The 19,426-nt window shown below is 63.8% G+C and overlaps 1 protein-coding gene across 1 annotated transcript in view; it reads left to right on the top strand.

The window, feature by feature from the left end:
• TTYH3 (tweety family member 3) overlaps window positions 1-17,978 on the top strand; it is a 28,010-nt gene extending 10,032 nt beyond the window's left edge. Inside the window, exons 2-14 of the mRNA XM_059154029.1 lie at window positions 3,704-3,873; window positions 4,016-4,127; window positions 4,262-4,482; window positions 4,679-4,774; window positions 5,446-5,518; window positions 5,753-5,828; window positions 8,058-8,113; window positions 8,732-8,824; window positions 10,636-10,728; window positions 11,060-11,196; window positions 12,907-13,080; window positions 13,504-13,579; window positions 15,867-17,978. Of these exons, the coding sequence (XP_059010012.1) occupies window positions 3,704-3,873; window positions 4,016-4,127; window positions 4,262-4,482; window positions 4,679-4,774; window positions 5,446-5,518; window positions 5,753-5,828; window positions 8,058-8,113; window positions 8,732-8,824; window positions 10,636-10,728; window positions 11,060-11,196; window positions 12,907-13,080; window positions 13,504-13,579; window positions 15,867-15,941 (1,452 nt within the window). The 3' untranslated portion in view covers window positions 15,942-17,978. The remainder of the gene's footprint in view (window positions 1-3,703; window positions 3,874-4,015; window positions 4,128-4,261; window positions 4,483-4,678; window positions 4,775-5,445; window positions 5,519-5,752; window positions 5,829-8,057; window positions 8,114-8,731; window positions 8,825-10,635; window positions 10,729-11,059; window positions 11,197-12,906; window positions 13,081-13,503; window positions 13,580-15,866) is intronic.
• Window positions 17,979-19,426: the final 1,448 nt, after the last annotated feature.

Raw genomic sequence — 19,426 nt, 5'->3', positions numbered from 1 at the left:
CAGCCCCCCCAGCAGTCAGGGTGCCCTCTCTGTGCCCCCAGCCTACCGGGCTGCACCGTGGCAGAGCTGGCCCTGGGAGCAGCCACCCTCAGGACCCTGACCTTTCCTGGGAGACCCTGTGGAGGTCCTGTTCTGTGTGTTCAAGGGACTAGCTCCTGCCATCTTAACAGTCCTGGGCCAGGAGAGTGATGTTCCTGTCTCTCCTTTATAGGTGGGGAAACTGAGGCAAGAGTTTGACTCACGGTCATGTCTTTGAGCCAGACTGAGCAGCACTGGAACCTTGGTGCTTTGGTTCCCAGCAGGCTGGACGCCCTTTCGTGGACCTGAGATTTCAGGTGGCTGGGAGGGCGGGGCCGAACCCCCCTCCCTCGCTCCTCTGTCTAGCCGCAGGTAGTTCTGGGCCTCCTGGTAGCCAGCCAGGATGTCCCTCCCCTCCTGTCCGTCATGGCTTCTGGGGGACTGTGGGCACCAGCAGGGCCTGTGGGACCATGCCATGGACCAAGAGGGGCCCAATTCAGGGTCCCGGAGGCCTTCTCCCCAAGGCTAGCCCAGAGGACCGGGGAACACTCCCAAAAACTCACAGAGGTGAAAACGGGGTGCAGAGAGAGGCCGGGCGAGACTGCACGGGACACTCACGTGGCAGAGCTGGGCTCCGACCGGGGCCCTCCCTCACTCGGCTGGAAAGAGCCACTGACAGATTTCTGGCTCTGCACTGTAATTACGAAGTTAGTACAAGTGTGTGGTTTTAAAAAAAAGAAAACCCCAAAAGACCCACAACAACTAAACAAACCAAATCAAAGCCGTAGGAGAGGATCCAGGAAAGGTACAAGCTTGACTCCCGGCGCAGGGACCGGGACCTTCCGGACGTGGACAGGCCGGCTCAGGGAGGTGCCTGGCCATGGTCCACTCACGGACGGGGCCCGGTGCACCACCCTGGCCTGCTCTCTCCGGTTTGCGTGGCCCAGCTCGTGTCCAGCAGGCGGCGCCCCCCGGCTCCCTCCACCAGCCTGGCAGCTCCGAAGCCCTCGGGCAGTACCCACCGGGGACCTACCAGGCTGGCACCTGCTTTGGCTCCCAGAGGCACTGTGAGCCCCTCCTTCCTCCAGGTGTGAAGGGCCCGCTTGGCTGGCCTCAGTTTTCCTGCCTGGCAAATGGGAGTGGGTGGTCCTGACTCCTCTGAGGCAGCGACTGGACCCGTCAGTGCTTGGAGTCGTGATGACAGTGAGCGCCAGAGTGGGTGGGCTCTTGGGGCCCTGGGCCTCTGGGCCCGGCTCCCCATCCTCTGGAGGATGTGTGTCCGTGTGCGTATTTGAACACCCACTCCATGCCCACTGTTCTCCGCGTGCGTGGGGTGAGGGGTTACGGGCAGGACAGGAGGTGGCATGATGGCGGGGCAGGGCCGGGACCAAGGGACAGCTGTTGGAGAAAAGGTGACCTTCAGGGGGACTGTGAGCGCATGGCAGGGACAGGGAAGCATGGGAGCCAGGGTCAGCAGGGCGGCGAAAGGAGGCTGGGTCTGGGTGTGCTGTGGTCTTGGAGGGCCCAGGGGCAAGGTGGAGAAGAGGTGGCTGTGTCAGGACTGGTGACTGAGAGGCAGCCTGGGCTAGGAAAGTGCAGATGTCCAGAGTGAGCCATGGCCCCAGGGGCCGTGCTGTGTTCCGCCCTTGGCCTCTGCCCAGCGAAGCGGGTAGGCAGGGCCTGCAGCCCTCGGGTCAATGTCCAAGCTATGCGTGTGAGGCAGACCCGGGGAGCCCATAGGACGGTGCTGTTGCAAGCACTCTGATGTTTATTGACTTCCGGGGCTGGGCAGGATGAGGGCAGTGCCTGATACCAGGATCCGCAAGGCAAGCCCCCTCCAATGACTGGCTCTTGGCCCCCTGACACGCCCCTGATTATGGCCTGGAGGCTCCTGGCTGCGGCCTGGGTGCTGGGAGTACACTCCGTGATGTGAGCGCCCCTGCCATCCAGGAGCCTTGGGCCCGTGGGGTGGCACTAAGGCCAGCTCCCCTCCCCCCACCAGCTCATGAGCAGAGCATCAGGGCCCCTATCAGGCCTCCTACCATTGTGGGGCGGTGCCAGCTGCACCCCCAACCTGAAGGAGGAAGGGAGGGCGCCAGCCTCTGATACCCCTTGTGGCCAGATGACGGTGTGGGGCAGCCCGCACGGCAGGGCAGTGGCCTGTGACCACAGCCTCATGGTGTCCCCCTGGTCCTCCCCACCCTGCGCCTCGTGGTGGCTCCAGACAGCGCCTCAGCCCCCAGGGCGCCCGTGTTGCTCTGAAGCGTGGCTAGAGGGGCAGGCTCTGGTCTGATGGGAAGTGGGGGAGCCCCGCCTTAGGTGTGGGGGGATGCTGGCTGGGAGCGGTGGGCCTCAGGGGAGACCTCTGGGACCAGCGGGCTCCTGGGAGGGCAGGGAGTGCCATCCTGCCTCCGCTGCCTGGCAGCCATCTCCTGGGAGACAGCTGCTGGGGGCCAGGGCCAAGGTGGCTGAGCCTCTTCCCAAGGTGGTGCCCTGCGGTGGGTGGGGGAGGGGCAGGTGGGTGTCCCCCGCCACACACACACCCCCGCCAGCACTCCAGAGACAGTCACTGTTGCTGAGCATTCAGACATGGGGGAGGGAGGGTGTTTCCAGGTCTCCCTGAGGCCCAGCATCTCTGCGGCAGTGCCAGTGAGGGCAGCTGTGGGGCGCCCAGTGGCCACACCACAAATCTGATGGTCCCCGTGGGGTGGGTGCCGCTGTGTGTTGGACCTTCTGCCTGGTACTTACCGCCCCCGCCACCCAGGAGGTGAATATGGTCAGACCCAGCCTGCAGCTCCATCAGGCCACCACCCCCACCCCAACACGGGACATGGGCAGAGGTCCCAGACAGGCCGTGACGTGGGACTTGAGTCCTTCCTCCATAACTTCTCTGAAGCCAGTTTCTTTATCAGTGGAACGGAGGTGATGCACTGGGCCAGGCGAAAGGGAGAGCCATGGGCTCCAACAGGTGGAGGCCCAGCCCCGGGCCAAGCCCACAGTGAGTGTCCCTGCGGGACCAAATCAACCACTTCCCATCAGGGGCGCCGACCTCAGTGATAGGAGGGTGCTGCGGGGGCACTTCCTCCTCCCTGGTGACTCCTGGATGTGTCTGGAGAACTCCGGGCCCTTCTGGCTGCCAGAGGCCCGGCGGCTCACAAAAGCAGCCAGGTCCAGAGCAGTGTCCATGCCGAGAGGGAGAGCCCTGCTGTGTACCTGGTTCCGTGATGCACATTGCCTGGAGACTCCCACTGGCCTCTCCTGGGGAGAGCATTCCCTCCCTTTTTATAGAAGAGAAAATGGGCTCCAGAAGATTGGGGGCATTCCTTGGCCACGTGGCCATCATCAGTAGTGCTGGCCCTGCCCACCCAGCACCTCCTTCCTGGGCTTGGTCAGGGACCCCTGTTTAGACATATCTTGCCTTGGGCTCGGGGGCCCTGGACCTGGAGGGACCTCATGGCCATGCTCACCTGGCCCCTGGGAGTGTGGCTTGGGCCGATCCTGGTGGCTAGTGCAGGGTTAAGGATGGGAGTCTGGGGGCTCACAGGCAAGCACCCCAGTGTGGGGAGCCTCAGCCCCCAGGGCTGGAGGACAGCTGGGTTCCAGTGCACCCCGCACAGCATGTTAGAGGTGTGGCAGAGCTGGCCGCGCGCCCGCCCCTCCAGCGCCACCTCCCCATCTCCCACAGGCGCTGCTGCTGCTGGGGGCCACCGCGCTGGCCTGCCTCGCCCTGGACCTTCTCTTCCTGCTCTTCTACTCCTTCTGGCTGTGCTGCCGACGGCGCAAGAGCGAGGAGCATCTGGATGCCGACTGCTGCTGCACCGCCTGGTGCGTGATCATCGCCACGCTGGTCTGCAGGTGAGCGCAGGGCCAGGCCTGGCCAGGTGGGGGCGGGGCCAGAAGGGGGGATTTCTGCCCCCTCCAGTAGGGCCCCCCCTCCCCCCCCCCCGCTGCCTGCAGGCGATGTGGCTTCATCCGCCCGCCCCCCGCCCCATCCTAGCGCTGGCATCGCTGTGGGGTTCTATGGCAACGGGGAGACCAGTGACGGCATCCATCGGGCCACCTACTCGCTCCGCCACGCCAACCGCACAGTGGCAGGGGTCCAGGACCGCGTGAGTGGCCGTCCGATGGGAAGGGGGGGCTCTGTTCCTGCCCCTGAACCCTGTGTCTGCGTGTGTGCCCCAGGGGTGGGCATGTGCTGGGAGCGGGTCTGTGCCCGGGCTCACCGGCCCCCGGCCCGGCGCAGGTGTGGGACACGGCGGCCGCCCTGAACCGCTCGGCGGAGCCCAGTCTGCAGAGCCTGGAGCGGCAGCTGGCGGCACGGCCGGAGCCCCTGCGTGCAGTGCAGCGGCTGCGGGGCCTTCTCGGGACGCTGCTGGGCTACACAGCGGCCATCCCGTTCTGGAGGAACCCCGCCGTGTCGCTCGAGGTGCTGGCGGAGCAGGTGGACCTCTACGACTGGTACAGGTGCGGCTGGCCCTCTCTTCTGCCCCCCTGTCCCAACTGGCCCCTAGAGCCCGGGGTCTGAGGTTTGGTGGGTGGAGGGGCCAAGTTCCCCAGGACCTCTTACAAGAGCTGATGGCAGCCCCTTAGGCCCCCAGTGTTCCAGAATTGCCCGTGGGTGCCCCTCTGGGCCCCACCCATACCCTCTGTGTGCCCACAGGTGGCTGGGCTACCTCGGCCTACTGCTGCTCGAAGTGGCCATCTGCCTGCTGGTGCTGGTGGGCCTCATCCGCAGCTCCAAGGGCATTCTGGTTGGGTGAGTCTGTGGGCCTGAGGGCCGGTGGGGAGCAGGGGCTTCTGAATCAGCCCTGCCTCCCCCTCGCCGATCTGCAGGTGTAGCCGTAGGTCTGCCGAGGGGTGAGGCCCCACCAGCTCATGGGGACACCAGGGGGTCACACCGGAGGCTCTGTCCTTGGCCTGGAGTCCTTGTGGGTTCAGATCCCTGCCGTGCGGCTAACTCAGCTGGCCACCTGGGGTGGGTGGCCCCCGGACACGGATGCTCCGTGTCCTCATCTCAAAGATGAAGGTGGGGACGGCTCGTCCATAGGGTAGTTGTGAAATGTTGGCCTCCTTTCCCCCAGGACAGCTGAACAGCTGTGTCCTGCCCCCACCTGGGCCAGGCGCTGCCAGTGACAGTGCTTGGGGGACAGGGAGAGCCCAGTGAAGGCCAAGACCTGTTGTCTGCTCGGGGGAGGGGGAAGCAGGAAGACCAGCCGCTTCCTGAGCTCTGAGCCCCACTGCAGCCCACACCAGGTGGGAGAGAAGTCCATCTGTGCCTGGCCTTTGGGTGGCTCTGGCTAAGGCCAGGCCACGGGAGAAGCCACAGCCCTTGTGTGGGGAGACCCCCCGCTCAATGTTCCCCAGGGCCCTGGCCCTCTGGCCTGCACGCCAGCCTGGGGGATGCTGATTGGCTTTCTTTGCCCCAAGGGTCTGCCTCCTGGGCGTGCTGGCCCTGGTCATCAGCTGGGGCTCACTGGGCTTGGAGCTGGCCGTGTCTGTGGTGAGTGGCAGGGGTATGCGTGATCCTGGTCTGCTGGGCCTAAACATGGGAAGGGGTGGAGAACGTCACATGCCTCTTGCCTGGGACACTGAGGTTCCACGAGGAGTGCACACAGCATTTACATGTTACCTTCCGGGGCTGAGAACAGACCTGGGCTGCAGGCTCTATCTGTGAGAGCTGAAGGGTGGGGGACCTGGCTTGGTCACCCCATCTTCCTTGCCTGTACCCCCCTAGGGCTCAAGTGACTTCTGTGTGGACCCTGACACCTATGTGACCAGGATGGTGGAGGAGCACTCAGTGCTGAGTGGGGGTGAGTCTGCAGCAGCTGTGTCTGAGCCAGGACCCCAGCGGCCAGGCTAGGGAGACCCTGCTGAGCTAGGCCAAGGCATCCTCTCCCTCCTGGCCCTCAGTTTGGGGGAGGCAGGACCTACGTTGATCAGGAAGTTAGTAAGTGAACAGGAACACCTCTGTGAACGGGGGGTGCTGAGGATGAGGACACGGGCTGTGTTGAGCCAGTGATGGGGGGTGGGGTGAGGGTGGGGACAGGTGACAAGGGGGGCAAGGCAAGTGATGACATGGTGCTTCAGAGCAGGTAGCAGTGTGGCCTGCCAAAGAGGTAGCATTAAAATTGAACAAGAGAAGGCTGTGTGTCTTGTGCAAAGGCCCTGAGGCAGAGACAAACTTGGTATGGTTGTGAGGCAGAAAATAGACCAGTTGGGAGAGGAAAGAGTGGGGAGCCCAGCAGGTCAGGTCAAGGACAGGAATTTGGGCTTAATTCTGGGGGGTCCATTGGAGGGTGGGAAGCCCAGAAGAGACACGGTCCAAGATTGGATTGCCTCATCAGAGCATCTGTGGGCTGTTGGAGCGACAAGGTCAAGCAGGAAGGCAGGGAGGCTGTTGTGCTCCTCCAGTCAGGAGATGGGGTGCCTAGAGCCAGCAGGGCGGAGCATGGATGGGGACGTGCTGTGAGGCAGCAGGACAGGCTCCCGGAGACGCCGGGTGTAGGGAGGAAGGCGCTAAGGACCTGCTCTCTGCCTGAGCTGTTGTCGTCACCGTATCTGCGGACCGAGGTGGGGGCAGGGAGCGGGTCCGGCGGTGAGGGTGGGGGCCACAGTGTGATGCCAGTTGGCCGTCCCAAGAGGTAGCTGCATGTGGGGCTCTGGGGCTCAGGTGCAGCCAGAGCTGGAAGGTGCTAAGCTCGTGGGTGTGCCCTGCTGTGGGTGCTACATGTTCCTCGAGAGAAGGGTAGAGGCACTGTCCCCGCAGGGACAGGGGTTCTAAGTGGCCTTAAAATGCTGGCCTTCAGAGGACCGTCTTCCTCTTTGCCTTAGAAAGCCACAGGGATGAGCAGGGGGCTGGTTTTTGGCTTATCTGGTTGGAGGAACAGGTTCCACCTGAGCCCGAGGAGCCCCCAGGAGGGAGGGTTGTCTGCCCTCTTCCCCCCCATGGGGGAGGAGTGGCCCTGCTGTGCCCACCACTGCCCCCGGCCTCTCCAGGTCCTCACTGCTGAGGACTCCCGGGTCTTTAGCAAGCGAGAGCAGCCCCCAGCCTCAAGGGAGTGTGAGATCCTGCCTGGAAGCCATGGGCCCCCCTCCCGGGGCCAGACAGAGCCAAGGCCAGCATGCTGGCCCCTCTACAAGCGGCCAAAGTGAGCTGCGTGAGAGCCCAGGCCCGAGCAGGGCAGGAAGGGGGACCAGGCTGCGGCCAGCCCCGTGCACCTGCTCTTGTCCTGGGCCTCAGGGCCCCAGGAGGGAGGCACCTGGGACTCCAAAACCACAGTGCTGCTGCAGGGATAGGTGCTGAGCCCCCTCAGTCTGCAGGTCTGAGAGCCTTATGGGCGTGGGGCAGGCACACTGGCTCCCCGCTCCTCCCTCAGCTCCAGCCAGGTGTGGGCCTCCTGGGGTTTCCAGAATCACAATTGTAAGTGAATCCCATCTTCAAATGTTGGACACAGAATCGACACATGTTTTAATGGGGAGTAGACAGGCCACCTGAGTCCTGGGCCCTCCCGACAGCCGTGTCCAGGTCCTGTCCCCTCCTCTGCCAGCCAGGAGCCCATGCATCTCTGCGTCTCTTCTGACCCCTTGCCCACCCTCAGTGCCTGTCTGCTGCCCCAGGGGGAAGAGAGGAAGAGGGCTGCATCCCACGGGGCACTTGTGCGTGCTGTAAGGATCCTGCTTGGAGCAGAAGGGTCTGGGCCCTGGCCCTGGGCTCCCTGCAGGCCATAGCTCCTCACACATGTGCTTGAGCGCACACAGGCACAACACACAGACACCTGCACACGCATGTGTACAGAGACATATGCACATATGGACACGTGCATGCACATACATGTATACAGACACGCGTGTGTGCATACAGATGTGTGGGCATGTGTGTCTGTCCACACACTTGTGCAGAAATACACATACACATGTGCGCGCAGTATCCATGCAGGTGCACACAGGTGCATGTAAGCACACACATGGGCTCACACGGGCACGCACACGGCTCATGCACACAGCCGCCCTCACACCACCGCCTTGACCTCTGTCCGCAGACATTCTGCAGTACTACCTGGCCTGCTCGGCCCGGGCCACCAACCCCTTCCAGCAGGTGAGTGCTCGCTGCTTCTGCCCCTGGGAAGCCCTGTGGCCCTCAGCCCTTCTCAGAGGCCTTGAGACCCTGGGACCCCAGGAGCTGGGGGGTGGGGGGCCACTGGATGAATGCCACGTTGGCGTCGCTAACTGCCCCCGTGGTTAGTGCCCTCATGCCCTTGGTGCAAGCCCTTTGGGGTGGACTGCTTAATGCCCCCCAGGGACTGGGGATTCCTGTCAGTTCCTGGGTCGTGCCAGGGCCATCCTGCAGGGCAAAGCCAACCTCAGGCAGGGCAGGTGCAGAGGGGCCCAGGGATGTCTCACTGGGGGAGGGGTCCTGGGCCCGCTGTGGAACACCTGAGCCGGAGTCACAATGGAGTCTAGAGGGAAATGCTTTGGCCCACTGGCTGTCACTGCCTGTGATTGTGCAGGCCCCGGGGATCGTGAAATGCTCCCTGCTTTGAAGTCACCATGCTTTCGGTGATCGCGTGTGGGCAGCCTCCTGGGGACAGGAGCAGCTTCCCCAAGGGCTCCCCTGGGGCCCCGGCACTGCCTGACCTGGGTGTGGGTGGGACTGGGGGAGGGGAGCCGGGCTGCCCTACCCCTGCCGGAGTCAGCGGGCCTCTCTGTGGAGCAGAAGCTGTCTGGCAGCCACAAGGCGCTGGTGGAGATGCAGGACCTGGTGGCTGAGCTTCTGAAGACCGTCCCCCGGGAGTACCCGGCCACCAAGGTGAGCAGGGCGCCGCTTCCCCTCCTCCCCTTCACTGCCCGTCATGGCCCCGGGGGTTTGGGCTAGGTTTTTAAAAATAATGTAGCTCTGGGACGCCTGGGTGGCTCAGTTGGTTAAGCAGCTGCCTTCGGCTCAGGTCATGATCCCAGGGTCCTGGGATCGAGTCCCACATCAGGCTCCTTGCTTGGCAGAGAGCCTGCTTCTCCCTCTGCCTCTGCCTGCCTCTCTGTCTGCCTGTGCTCGCTCGCTCTCTCTGTCTCTGACAAATAAATAAAATCTTTAAAAAAAAAAAAATAATAATAATAATAATAATGTAGCTCTTTATCTTAAAAGTAATACCAACTCTTTGAATTTAAAAAAAAAAAAAAAAAAAACACGAAAAGGGAAAATGGGGACAGATGTGGGAACAAAGGAAGGCCCGCCCCCGGCCCTTGGAGGTGTTCTGGGAACTGTGGGGGGGCGGGGGGGGGAGAGGTGGCGGCTTTTCCCTCGCAGTGTTCTGGGTCCTGAGCATTCTGTCCACATGTCTGTTACCACGCTCCTGACGAAGTCTAGCGTCCCCGGGGGTCAGCCTGGGGGCGGCGGAGAGGGGTCAGCCCACAGACGTCCTGCCCGTGTGCACCCCACTGCAGAGCGAGGCGGGGGCTGGGGCACATGTGTGCACACAGCTGGGCTCAGACTTCTGTAACAAGCTGCAAAACTTAAGGAAAAGATGCACATAGAGACACACTATTGCAGTTGCTTCTTACTTTTGTTCGGGCCGGGGCATCATCTGGGTATTTTGTGAGTGAGTGGGTAGGTAGCTGGGGTCCCACTGGGGAGCTCCGAACCCCGGGGGGCCTGAGACAGCCAAGATGCGCTCCCTCACCCGCCAGAGGCTAGAAGTCAAGGTCATCAACACCAGGTATGGTCTGGGCAGGCGTCTTCCGAGGCCTCTCTCCGTGGTGTGTAGACCCCGTGTTCGCCCCGTGTCCTCCTGCAGTCGTCCTCCTCTGCCTGTGTGTGCCCCGACCCCCTCCTCTTACAGGACCCCACTCCCATGGGATTGGAGCCCCCGTCTCGTGACCTCCGCTTGCCTTAATTACCTCTTGAAAGACCCCACCGACAAATACAGCCCCCGTTCCGAGGTGTTTAGGGTCAGGAATGCAACACAGGAATTTGGGGCAGGGGGTGACTATTCAGCCCCGAATGGCGAGTCTTGTTGTCTGGAGATCCGCTTCAGAATTGCTGGGCGCTCTTGGGACGTGCGCCACGGAAGGCTGTATCGGGCCCTCTGGTTGGTCTAGAGGCACCCTGTCCACCCTGGAGGGTTTCTGTCGGGTCGTCTGCCCATGGACAGGATGTGGGCAGAGGTGCCCATGCCCGTGTACACACAGAGGGGCAGACACACACTACGGGACCAGGCTTGCTCTATACAGAGTGTTCAAATAATGTTTCATCACTTAAAATAGCATGAAAATTTTCTCCTTAACTGTTCCTGAAAGTAAGGTTCTTCCAGAGAACCAGGTCCCCATCAGGAGCTACGTGGGCATTTGCTGTCTCTCCTGTGTTGACAGGCGTTCATGGGTCCCACTTACCCCAGTATGCTTCTGTCCTCAGCAGTCCCTTTGGGGCCAGGACACAGACTCTGGCCCTCATTTCTAGAAGCTGAAGGTCCTCAGGGCCTGGGTCAAGACCACGGGGTCAAGGGCTGTCTCAATGGCAGGGTATGGGTGGACAGGCACCCCGAGGGCTCCCAGAGGACCTATGCCTGGCTCAGGCCCCCCAGCCGACCGTGGTACTGACCTTATGTGCTATGTGTCCCCGCCTAGGACCCCTTGCTCCGTGTCCAGGAGGTGCTGAACGGCACAGAGGTGAACCTACAGCACCTCACTGCCCTGGTGGACTGCCGCAGCCTGCATCTGGTGAGAACCGGCCTCCGGAGCCAGGGCGCGGCAGCTGGGGGCAGGGGTGCTGCTGGGGGGCTGGCAGAGGGTACAGCTGGGGGGCAGAGAGTGCACCTGGAAGTGCAGCTGGGGGGTTGGGGGGCAGAGGGTGCAGCTGCGTGGGGGTGGGGACTTGGAGAATGGGCGCGTACCCATGGGTGGGGGGCCCGAAGTCCAGGCTGGAGCTGGGGGGCTGTCAAGCGGCGAGCCGTGGGCTGGGCTGCAGCTCCGCGCGTCCCCTCTCACCCTGCCTTCCCTGTCTCTCTTCGGTCTCTGTGGGCCGTGCTGTCCCCATGCTGTCTGGCCCCAGGACTACGTGCAGGCCCTGACGGGCTTCTGCTACGACGGCGTGGAGGGCCTCATCTACCTGGCGCTCTTCTCCTTCGTCACGGCTCTCATGTTCAGCTCCATCGTCTGTAGCGTCCCCCACACCTGGCAGCAGAAAAGGTGAGGGGCTCAGCGCTCGCCCCCGGCCACACCGCTGGCGGGATGTTGTCGGGATGTGCCTTCTGGACACCGCTGTCCTCCCCCGAGACAGCAGCAGACGGCCTCCTCCCCGGCTGACTCTCTGTAAGCTGCTGCGGTGCTCACAGGCTAGCATGTCCGCGGCGAGCAGCCCCATTTCCCGGATGGCAAACCGAGTCTAGAGGAGCTCCCGGCCCAGGGCACGTGCAAGTCCAGGGCAGACAGGTGGAGCCAGCCGTCCTGCCCGCCGGCGCCGGCTCCATGCCCCACGCGCCTCTGCACCTCTGACTGGCCGGCCTCAGGGTGTCCCATCTGTCTCCCCGCCCCTCGGGGCATGTGTGCAGGGCTCGTGCATGGAGACGGCAGCTGTCCAGCTATGGGGACGTGGAGCTTCCACAGGGAGGGCCCTGGGCAGCTGTGGCCTCCGTGGCCTCTTCAGCTGGATGACCAGGATGGCAGCTACTTCCTGTGGGGCTGTTCTGTCCTTGTCTTTGAAGTGGGGGTCCTGGCAGCTCCTGCCTCAGTCTCCCTGGTCAGTTCTGCATTGAGGTGCAGGGAGGAGCCGAGCCCCTTCCCTTGCTTGGGGCCTGACACTTCATCTCTCAGACTCCCACCTCCCCTCCCACTGGGCTGTGGCTGCTTCTTGATGGCCCAGATCAGATGACAAGGACCTCAGCTCAGATCTCTTCCCTCTGTCTGGGGTTCTGCACTGGCGATGCTGCCGTTGGCAGTGAGGGTGGTGATGGTGATGACGGTGATGATGACGGTCCTGAGGACGGTGACAGTGGTGGTGTCAGTGAGGAATCTGGCAGTGATGGTGGCAGTGGTAATAAAAAAGGTGGCAGCCCTAGGGAAGTGGCTAAGAGAACAGACCTGGAACCACATGGCCTGGGTTTCAGATTATTGCTTATTAGGTGATTGTGGGCAAGTCGCTTCACAACTCTGGGTCTCCCGTCTCCCTAACTGTGAAATGGGGGTCGTGAGAGACACCCGTCTTGGGGTCGGCAGGCCCCTCGGTGAACCGCTGCGTGTAAGGGCTTAGCCCGGGGCTTGGCTGGTCGTTGCCGCCCAGCCGGCTGCTACCCAGTCCTGCTTATCTCACTGCAAGGGGCCCAGAGGGGAGGCCCTCTGCGCAGAGTCACAGAGCTGGCACTCGGGAGGAGGGACAGGAGCCCCGGCTTGGCCGACCTGTGCCCTCACCACCAGGTAGCCTGGCCGCGGGTAGTCTGATCCGGAGCAGGCAGGACGTGAAGAGAGCTGCGCGTGCCCAAGGCCTGGCCCCCGGCTCCCTTGCCTCACCCCGCAGCAGCCTGAACAGAGCGGACAGAAGGCCAGAGCACAGCAGAGCGGGAGCATCGGGCTCAGGCCACCCAAAGGTGCAGGCTGGGGCCTGCAGGGCCAGGAGAGGGCACCCCCACTTCCAGGCCTCAGCTCTCTCCGCCCTGCGAGGGGGGACCCTGCCCCACCCCCTGAAGGCAGACAGCATCCCTGTGTACAGGCGGAGGGTCGGCATCCGTGGCTACCCCGTCTCAAGAGGACGCGACCGAGGTAGCACGTCACGGTGCCGTGGGCCGTGGGCGAGCATGCCAGGATCCGCACGACGTGTGTCTGCCTCTGAGCGGACCCGCCCAGGGTCCCTGGCCGGCTGCCCTGGGCCGGGCTGTGACAAGCACTGGGTGTCCCTCCCTGCAGGGGCCCCGACGAGGATGGGGAGGAGGAGGCGGCGCCCGGGCCGAGGCAGACGCACGACAGCCTATACCGTGTGCACATGCCCAGCCTGTACAGCTGCGGGAGCAGCTACGGCAGCGAGACCAGCCTCCCGGCTGCGGCGCACACCGTCAGCAACGCGCCGGTCACGGAGTACATGTGAGCCGCGCTGGAGCGGGGGCGGGGGGAGGCAGACCCCGGCGCGCCCGCCGCAGTGAGAAGCTAGACGGAGGGGCAGGGGCTGGAGCAGGAGCTGCCCTGGCTTCTGGCGGGGTGGTCCCGGCAAGCCTGGGTGGTGGCCGCAGTGAGGCCACTCACTCAGAGAGAGGCTGTAGGGAGGGTGTGGGGCTGCCTGGGTGAGGCCAGGGGCCAGCCTCGTAGTGAGGGGCCCCTCCGGGCAGGGGTGGGCCACCTAGGGCCGTGCAGAGCTCTCAGCTACTCTGCCAGTGCGCCGCATGTAGGCTGGTGAGAAGAAGGTCCAGGGTCGAGCAGGGTGGGCACTGGGTCTGCCCCGGGGCGACCTTGGATGAGCCCTGGGCCTGCCGAGGACGTCGCTCACGACCCCCTCTCCTCACACTGCAGGAGCCAGAATGCCAACTTCCAGAACCCTCGCTGTGAGAACACCCCCCTCATCGGGCGTGAGTCTCCCCCGCCCTCAGTAAGTCTTAGGGGCACGGGGTGGTGCCGGGGAGGGCTGTGCGCCTCTAGTGCTGGGGGGAGGGCTCTCTGGTGGGCGTCTGGTCTGAGGAGACAGTGCCGAGTGGGCCCCCAGGCTGGCCTGGAGGTATGTTGGGGCCCAAGTGGGCTGGGGCCACCTGCCTAGTGGGTCAGCTTGGCTTCAAGAGGTCCTGGCTTCTCTTTTCCCCGTCTGGTCCACTTTCATTTCTTTCATTGACTTCCTGAGCTCAGAATAGGACCCAGCCTCTGGCTCTTCCAGCCAGTGTCCCCTCTGTGCTCCGGGATGAGACAGAAAAGAAAGGGGACAGGGCGGTTTGGTGCCAAAGAGAAGGAGCTTGCCAACTGAAAGGGGCCCTGGTGGCCTTCCTGGAGGTGATGGCCTGCAAAGAACAGGGCCAGAAAAGCTGAAGGCCACCCGCCTTGAGAAGCGTGCCTGTGTAGTGGCCTTGGGGTGCCCATGGCCCAGATCAGAGTCTGTGTGGCATACAAGCCACCCATCATGCCCCAGCAGCCCTTTCCAGTGGCCTTCCACTCCGGCCCCCCCACAGCCTGGCATTCAGGCCTCTCTCTCTCTCTCTCTCTCTCTCTCTCTCTCTCCCCCCTCCATCCCTCCCACCCTGGGCCCTCCTAGCGCTATCTGGCGGCCCTGGACTCTGGCAGCCACACAGGCTGGCAGTTTAAGCCCATGGATAGTGGCCGAATGCTGTGGTGGCCGTGCCCTCAGAGTGACAGGTACTGACCTGCCCCAGGTGGCCTGCACCGCCTGCCTGTCACGCCTCCGTGCCTCATGCTCTCCGCTCACGGCTGCCCCCGTGCCAGGGCCGGCCTCCGGCCTGGGTCTCTGCTCAGCCCCCGCTGGGCCAGCTCTGGGCCACGACGAACTTGTCCGTTCCCTGGCCCAGCCGGCGACCTCGTGCTGGCCTTGGGCCCACGACGCTCCCATCCAGGGCAGTGCCCCCCCCCCCCCACCCCCAGCCCAGCTGCAGGCGATCCCATCTTGCCCCTTCCAGCAAGGAGACCATCTCCGCAGGCCCGAGGGTGCGCTGGCCCTGGTGCCCGGCTCTGTGCACTCATGCCATCCTGGCCAGCGGGCCCAGCCCTGGAGGCATCTCCCCGCATGTTCGGAAGCACACACAGATGCACGCAGACAAGCCGTCCCCCCACATCCGCCTGTGCGTGCTTGGGCTCCTTCAGGGGCTGGGGTGCTGCCCCGCCCCCTGCTGCATGTCCGGGCGATGACATGGCTCCCAGGTGCCCACGGCGCCTCCCTCCCAGTGTAGTGGCTGACCCGGCGCTCACAACATTCTTTTCCCCCAGGAGCTCCAGGAGGGCTATCAGGGCCCGAGAATAGTGACCCTCCTGGTCGGGGACACTGGTGTGGGGCCTCAGGTATGGGGTCAGCCTGCCGCTGTCCCCACCTCTGGTGACACTTGGCACATGCCTGGGTCTTTGCCCACATCCCCTCAGGCCTGCGGCTGTAGCACACTCCTCCTGCACATGTGTGCAGCACGAGGGCACTGGTGCACACGTGTGCGCTGAGCACCTCATGCTTTGGGTTGGATGAGGGCAGAGAGGATGTGCCGTCCGTGCCCTCACCGTGCCCCCAGCTGCTTCCGTTCCAGTGTCCAGGAGCTGGGAGGAGCCCACGCTTTGTTCCCAGCCCAAGCAGGCAACAGCATCCCCCAGCTCGAGGGGCCTGTGCAACTTTCAGGGTCCCCCTTTCCCCGAGGTGATGGGGCAGAGTGGCTGTGGGGTCTCCTGGTTCCGGGGGCTGTGGGCCATTGGGGAACCCCCTGACCCTTTCTCGAACCCAGCCTGACTCTGCCTTTGCACGATGCTCTCCTCCTGGCTCCTCGATCAGGATCCCGCTGGGGGGGGAGGCCTCCGCACGTCCCCCAAGCCAGGCCCTTAAGGGCAGCCTGCGTGTGGCATGGAGGTCCTGGGCATGTGGGGTGCAGCTGGGCAGCCTCACAACGCTGGCCCTTTGTTGGGGCAGGGTTCTGCCTGGCTGGGTGCCCAGATGCCTGAGCGCACTCCCATCACCGGAAGAGGAGGCCGGCTGGTCCCCATCCTGAGCCTCGGGCACGGAGGCTGGCCCTCTGCTCATGGAGCCCGCCGGCCACTCTGGAGCCCTCTGCCGGGGCCCTGCTGCCGCACCACCACCCGTCCCATCCTGCCCACAGCAGTGCTTCTTGCTCAGCTCGCCAAGGCCCACGCCGCTGTGCCAGCGCCCCGCTGACCCCTCTCCCCACCTTGTCTCCCTCCAGTACACCTCCAGCATGAGAGCCAAATACCTCGCCACCAGCCAGCCTCGCCCCGACTCCAGCGGCAGCGGCCACTAGACAGCCCCGGCCGGCCCGCCGCACACGTGCCAATCGCCTGCTCCTCCCCGTGCCAGCACTGCTGCGTCCACCCGCACCACCCGCCGGACCCGCCGCACGGCTGCTCGCCCCTCCCCTCCCCTTCCCGCAGGGGCGCGGAGACACACCTGGACACGGGAGCGGCGCCACCGACACGGGGCCTTCCAGCCCCGCCCCCATGCCCCTCTGCCTCTGAGGAGGGGGTTTCACGGAGCCCGGCTCTGGGCCGGACTCGGTGCTGTGTCCTGACGCTAACTCTGCACCAGGCCAACCCGTGGACCCCCATCTTCTCCTCGGCTCGCGCCCCAGCCTGCTCTTTCCCTCCTGCAGCTCTGATGCTTCTGCTGTGCCCTCCAGGCTTCCGTGTGTCCCTTCTTTCGTTCACAGGCCATGCGGTGCCCACTCTGGGCTCCCTCTGAGCCGGCGGCTGGAGGGGCCTCGGCGTGTTCTCCCAGGCAGTTCCTCCTCCTCTCCACCCGACCGTAGGCCCCTCCTGCCAGTTGCCAGAAGCCTCCCGCCAGCCCCACTCTCTCCCCCAGCACCCACCCTGCTTGGGGAGCCCAGCCCTCTGCAGCGGCCAGAGGATGGCAGGTGCCACGCCGAGCCCAGGCTGCTCGCCCAGTCCTGGCCACCTTCTTGGTGCCAAACCCCCTCCCCTGCCCCAAGACTCGGCAGCTTGTCTGGTTCATTTTTGCACTAACCACATTTGTCATCCTAGGGCAGGCGGGGCTGCCGGCCGAGCAGCACACCCCCTTCTCGGTTCCCTCTCTGTCCAGGAGCAGCGTCCCAGGCCCGGCCTTGGGACTGGACCCGAGCTGTGGCTGTGAATGTGCCCTCGGCCCCTGCTGCCCCCACCTTGGGACTAACCACTAACCTCACCCAGCCTCTGTGTGCACCTCTGGTCAACCTAGAGCCAGCAAGTGTCACCCCGAGTCCAGGCCAGAGATGAGGCCTAGGATAGCCGGCTGGGAGTTGGGCTAGAGTAGCCGTTTCTTCTTGGGGTGCTGCTGGGGAAGGGCTGTAGATGGACAGGCAGCCTGAGAGCCTGGAAAGCCGTCCCTGGGCAGGTGCTGCCCCAGGACAACTGTGTCCTCGGGAACGAGTGTCCCTTGGGCTGTAGGACTGAGGTCTAGTGCAGACTCAGTCTCCCTACCTGTGAAGTGGGAACAAGGCTTCCCCTAAGGTGCTTTGGCTTTAGTGTACAATGTGTGCTGTGTTTCCTGCCGTGGAAGGTGTGCCTCCCCCCACTCAGGATGGGAAGCCACCCCGCCAGTCTCAGCCCTGGCCCAGCCAACCTGAGACAGAGAGGCTCTGGCCTGTGTGTCCGGTCCGGGCCAGGGTCCTGCAGTGGGAGGCAGGCAGCTGGCCAAGCTGCTTACTGGCATGTGGGCTCTCCCTTCCAGAGCCGGGTCAGTGTCCTTCCCTGGGACAGGTCTGGGGACATGCCACCCGCCTTTCCTCCATAATCCTTTCTCTGTGCTGGTATCTTGGGACCAAAAGGGCGGGTGGACTGGGGGCCAGGCTGCCTCTGCCCCGTGAAAGGAGGGGAGTGAGCAGGCAAACACAGGGTGCCCCAGGTGGGTCTGGGGCCCTGAGCCTTGCATCTGAGCCTATGGGCCCAGCCCAAACCTCACTGCAGGGCCGCTGTGCTCCAGGCCCCACCTGGCCGTCGCTCCGGGCCTCCACTGCAGACTGGCCCAGTTTTTCCTCTGGGCTCCTCCAGCGGTGAGAGCATTGCCGGCCCAGCGTCAGGAGGAAGGCCCCGGCCATCCTGCCTGGGTGCCTGCTGTGTGCTCGGCCCCTGCTCAGAAGCACAACGGCTGACCGCGGCCCCCGGAGGCCGCCCACAATGTGAATGTACATAGCATGGAGGCGGGCGCTGCCCGGACAGGCTGTGGACCTCGGCCGTCCGGGGAGCTCCCCCGTGCGTCGTGTGCGTGTGTGCCTGCCCCGTCTGTGACTTCATCCACTTCCTTCTCTTCACCGAGGTTGAATAAAGGAAAAGGAGAATCATCAAAAGGGGTTCGGACCCCGGCCTCAGTCTGTGGAGGGGAGCAGGTCTTGCCATTGGTTTTCTTTCTGTTCTGAGTTTTCAGGGTCCCCTTCCTAACCAGTCCCCATCCCAGTGACCTCTCCCCATCCCTTCCCAGCCTTGGTCCCCACAGGCCCTGCAACACCTGCGGGGGAGGTGGGGGGGAGGCGCCCCCAGGGTCTTGAAGCCCCACAGGGTCCAGTTGGCTCCCACGCCCCCATAGGCTGGGCAAACTGGCGGGGTCCAACTGGGACGTCTGGCCCACAGGACCCTCTGCCGTGTCCGCCCACCCCATCTCACTATGCAATTCCAGCCCAAGCACCATTCTTTCCCTAGCCCGGACCCCTGCCCAGCCCCCCGTGGGAGGCCGGCAGGTAGCCTCCCTGGGCTCCAGTTGGGGGGCGGTTGCAGGGGCCAGCACCTTCTCTGGGGCTTTTTTGACCGAAATGGTTGTGCGCTGTACCACTTCCTTACACACAACATGCCACTCGATAAAATTTTGTTAAGACCCTCAGCCTCCCAGGTCCCCTCCTGGCCCTTGCACCCCACCCCCACCGTGTGATTTAGGGCCCTAAGCGGGAAGGGGGAACTGAGGTCCGAACCACTCGGCATCTTCCTCCAGCATCTTCCTCCAACCTCCCTAGGGCCATGGCCGTATGTGCTGTCGCTGTGTTTTTTATTTTTATTTTTTGTTTGTCTTTTAACTGGGTTTGGGGTTTGATTTTTGTTTCTTTGGGGCTTTATTTTCTTGGCAGATAACTAAAAATCTCGTCAATGTAATTTCTGTGGTTTCTATTCAGCTTGAGTTTCATGTTTTAAAATAAACACATTTTAAAAAACGGCTCTTTTCCTGCCTTGATTTGGCTCCTGCCAGGTCCTGGGGACAGTGTGGTCGCGTGCTGGGTAGCTGAGAGACCCCCTAAGGTGGTGGGGAGGCCCAGTTTGCCAGAGGGGAATGGGGTTAAAAGGGGGGAACCTACCAGAGAGTCCCGGGGTGGGGGTAGTTGGGTTGCTGGATGGGCCAGAGCAGTCGTCTTGAGATTCTAAAGGCCTCTCTTTGCGGTCTGGACGTGCCCTGGAGCGGCCGGGGATGCCCGTGCGGAGTACCCTTCGGTCGCCTGCGGAGCGGATAGGCCTGGCCCTGGGCAGGGGTGTTGGAGGCAGCCAGGTCGGAGCAACGTCAGGTGCCGGGGAGGAGCGTGTCCTGGGCCCCCGCTGTGGGTGCACCTCCAGTCACTGGCCTCCCCAGGTGGGATGGTGGCGGGGAAAGTAGGGAAGGAGACCCGGAGTGCGCTGGGAGGCCGGCAGGGCCCCGCCCGCAACCAACCTCGCACCCAGTTGCCCACCCAAAGCGAGGACCCAGGTGTCTACTCGCCCTGCAGCAGCCCAGCCAATGAGAAGCCGCCTCTCGGGTGTCCTCCAATGGGCTCCCGTC

Source organism: Mustela lutreola, chromosome 17 (genome assembly GCF_030435805.1).
Source record: "Mustela lutreola isolate mMusLut2 chromosome 17, mMusLut2.pri, whole genome shotgun sequence".
Lineage (NCBI taxonomy): Eukaryota > Metazoa > Chordata > Mammalia > Carnivora > Mustelidae > Mustela > Mustela lutreola.
The sequence above is the reverse complement of the archived record's forward strand: the minus strand, read 5'-3'. Positions and strand labels throughout refer to the sequence as shown.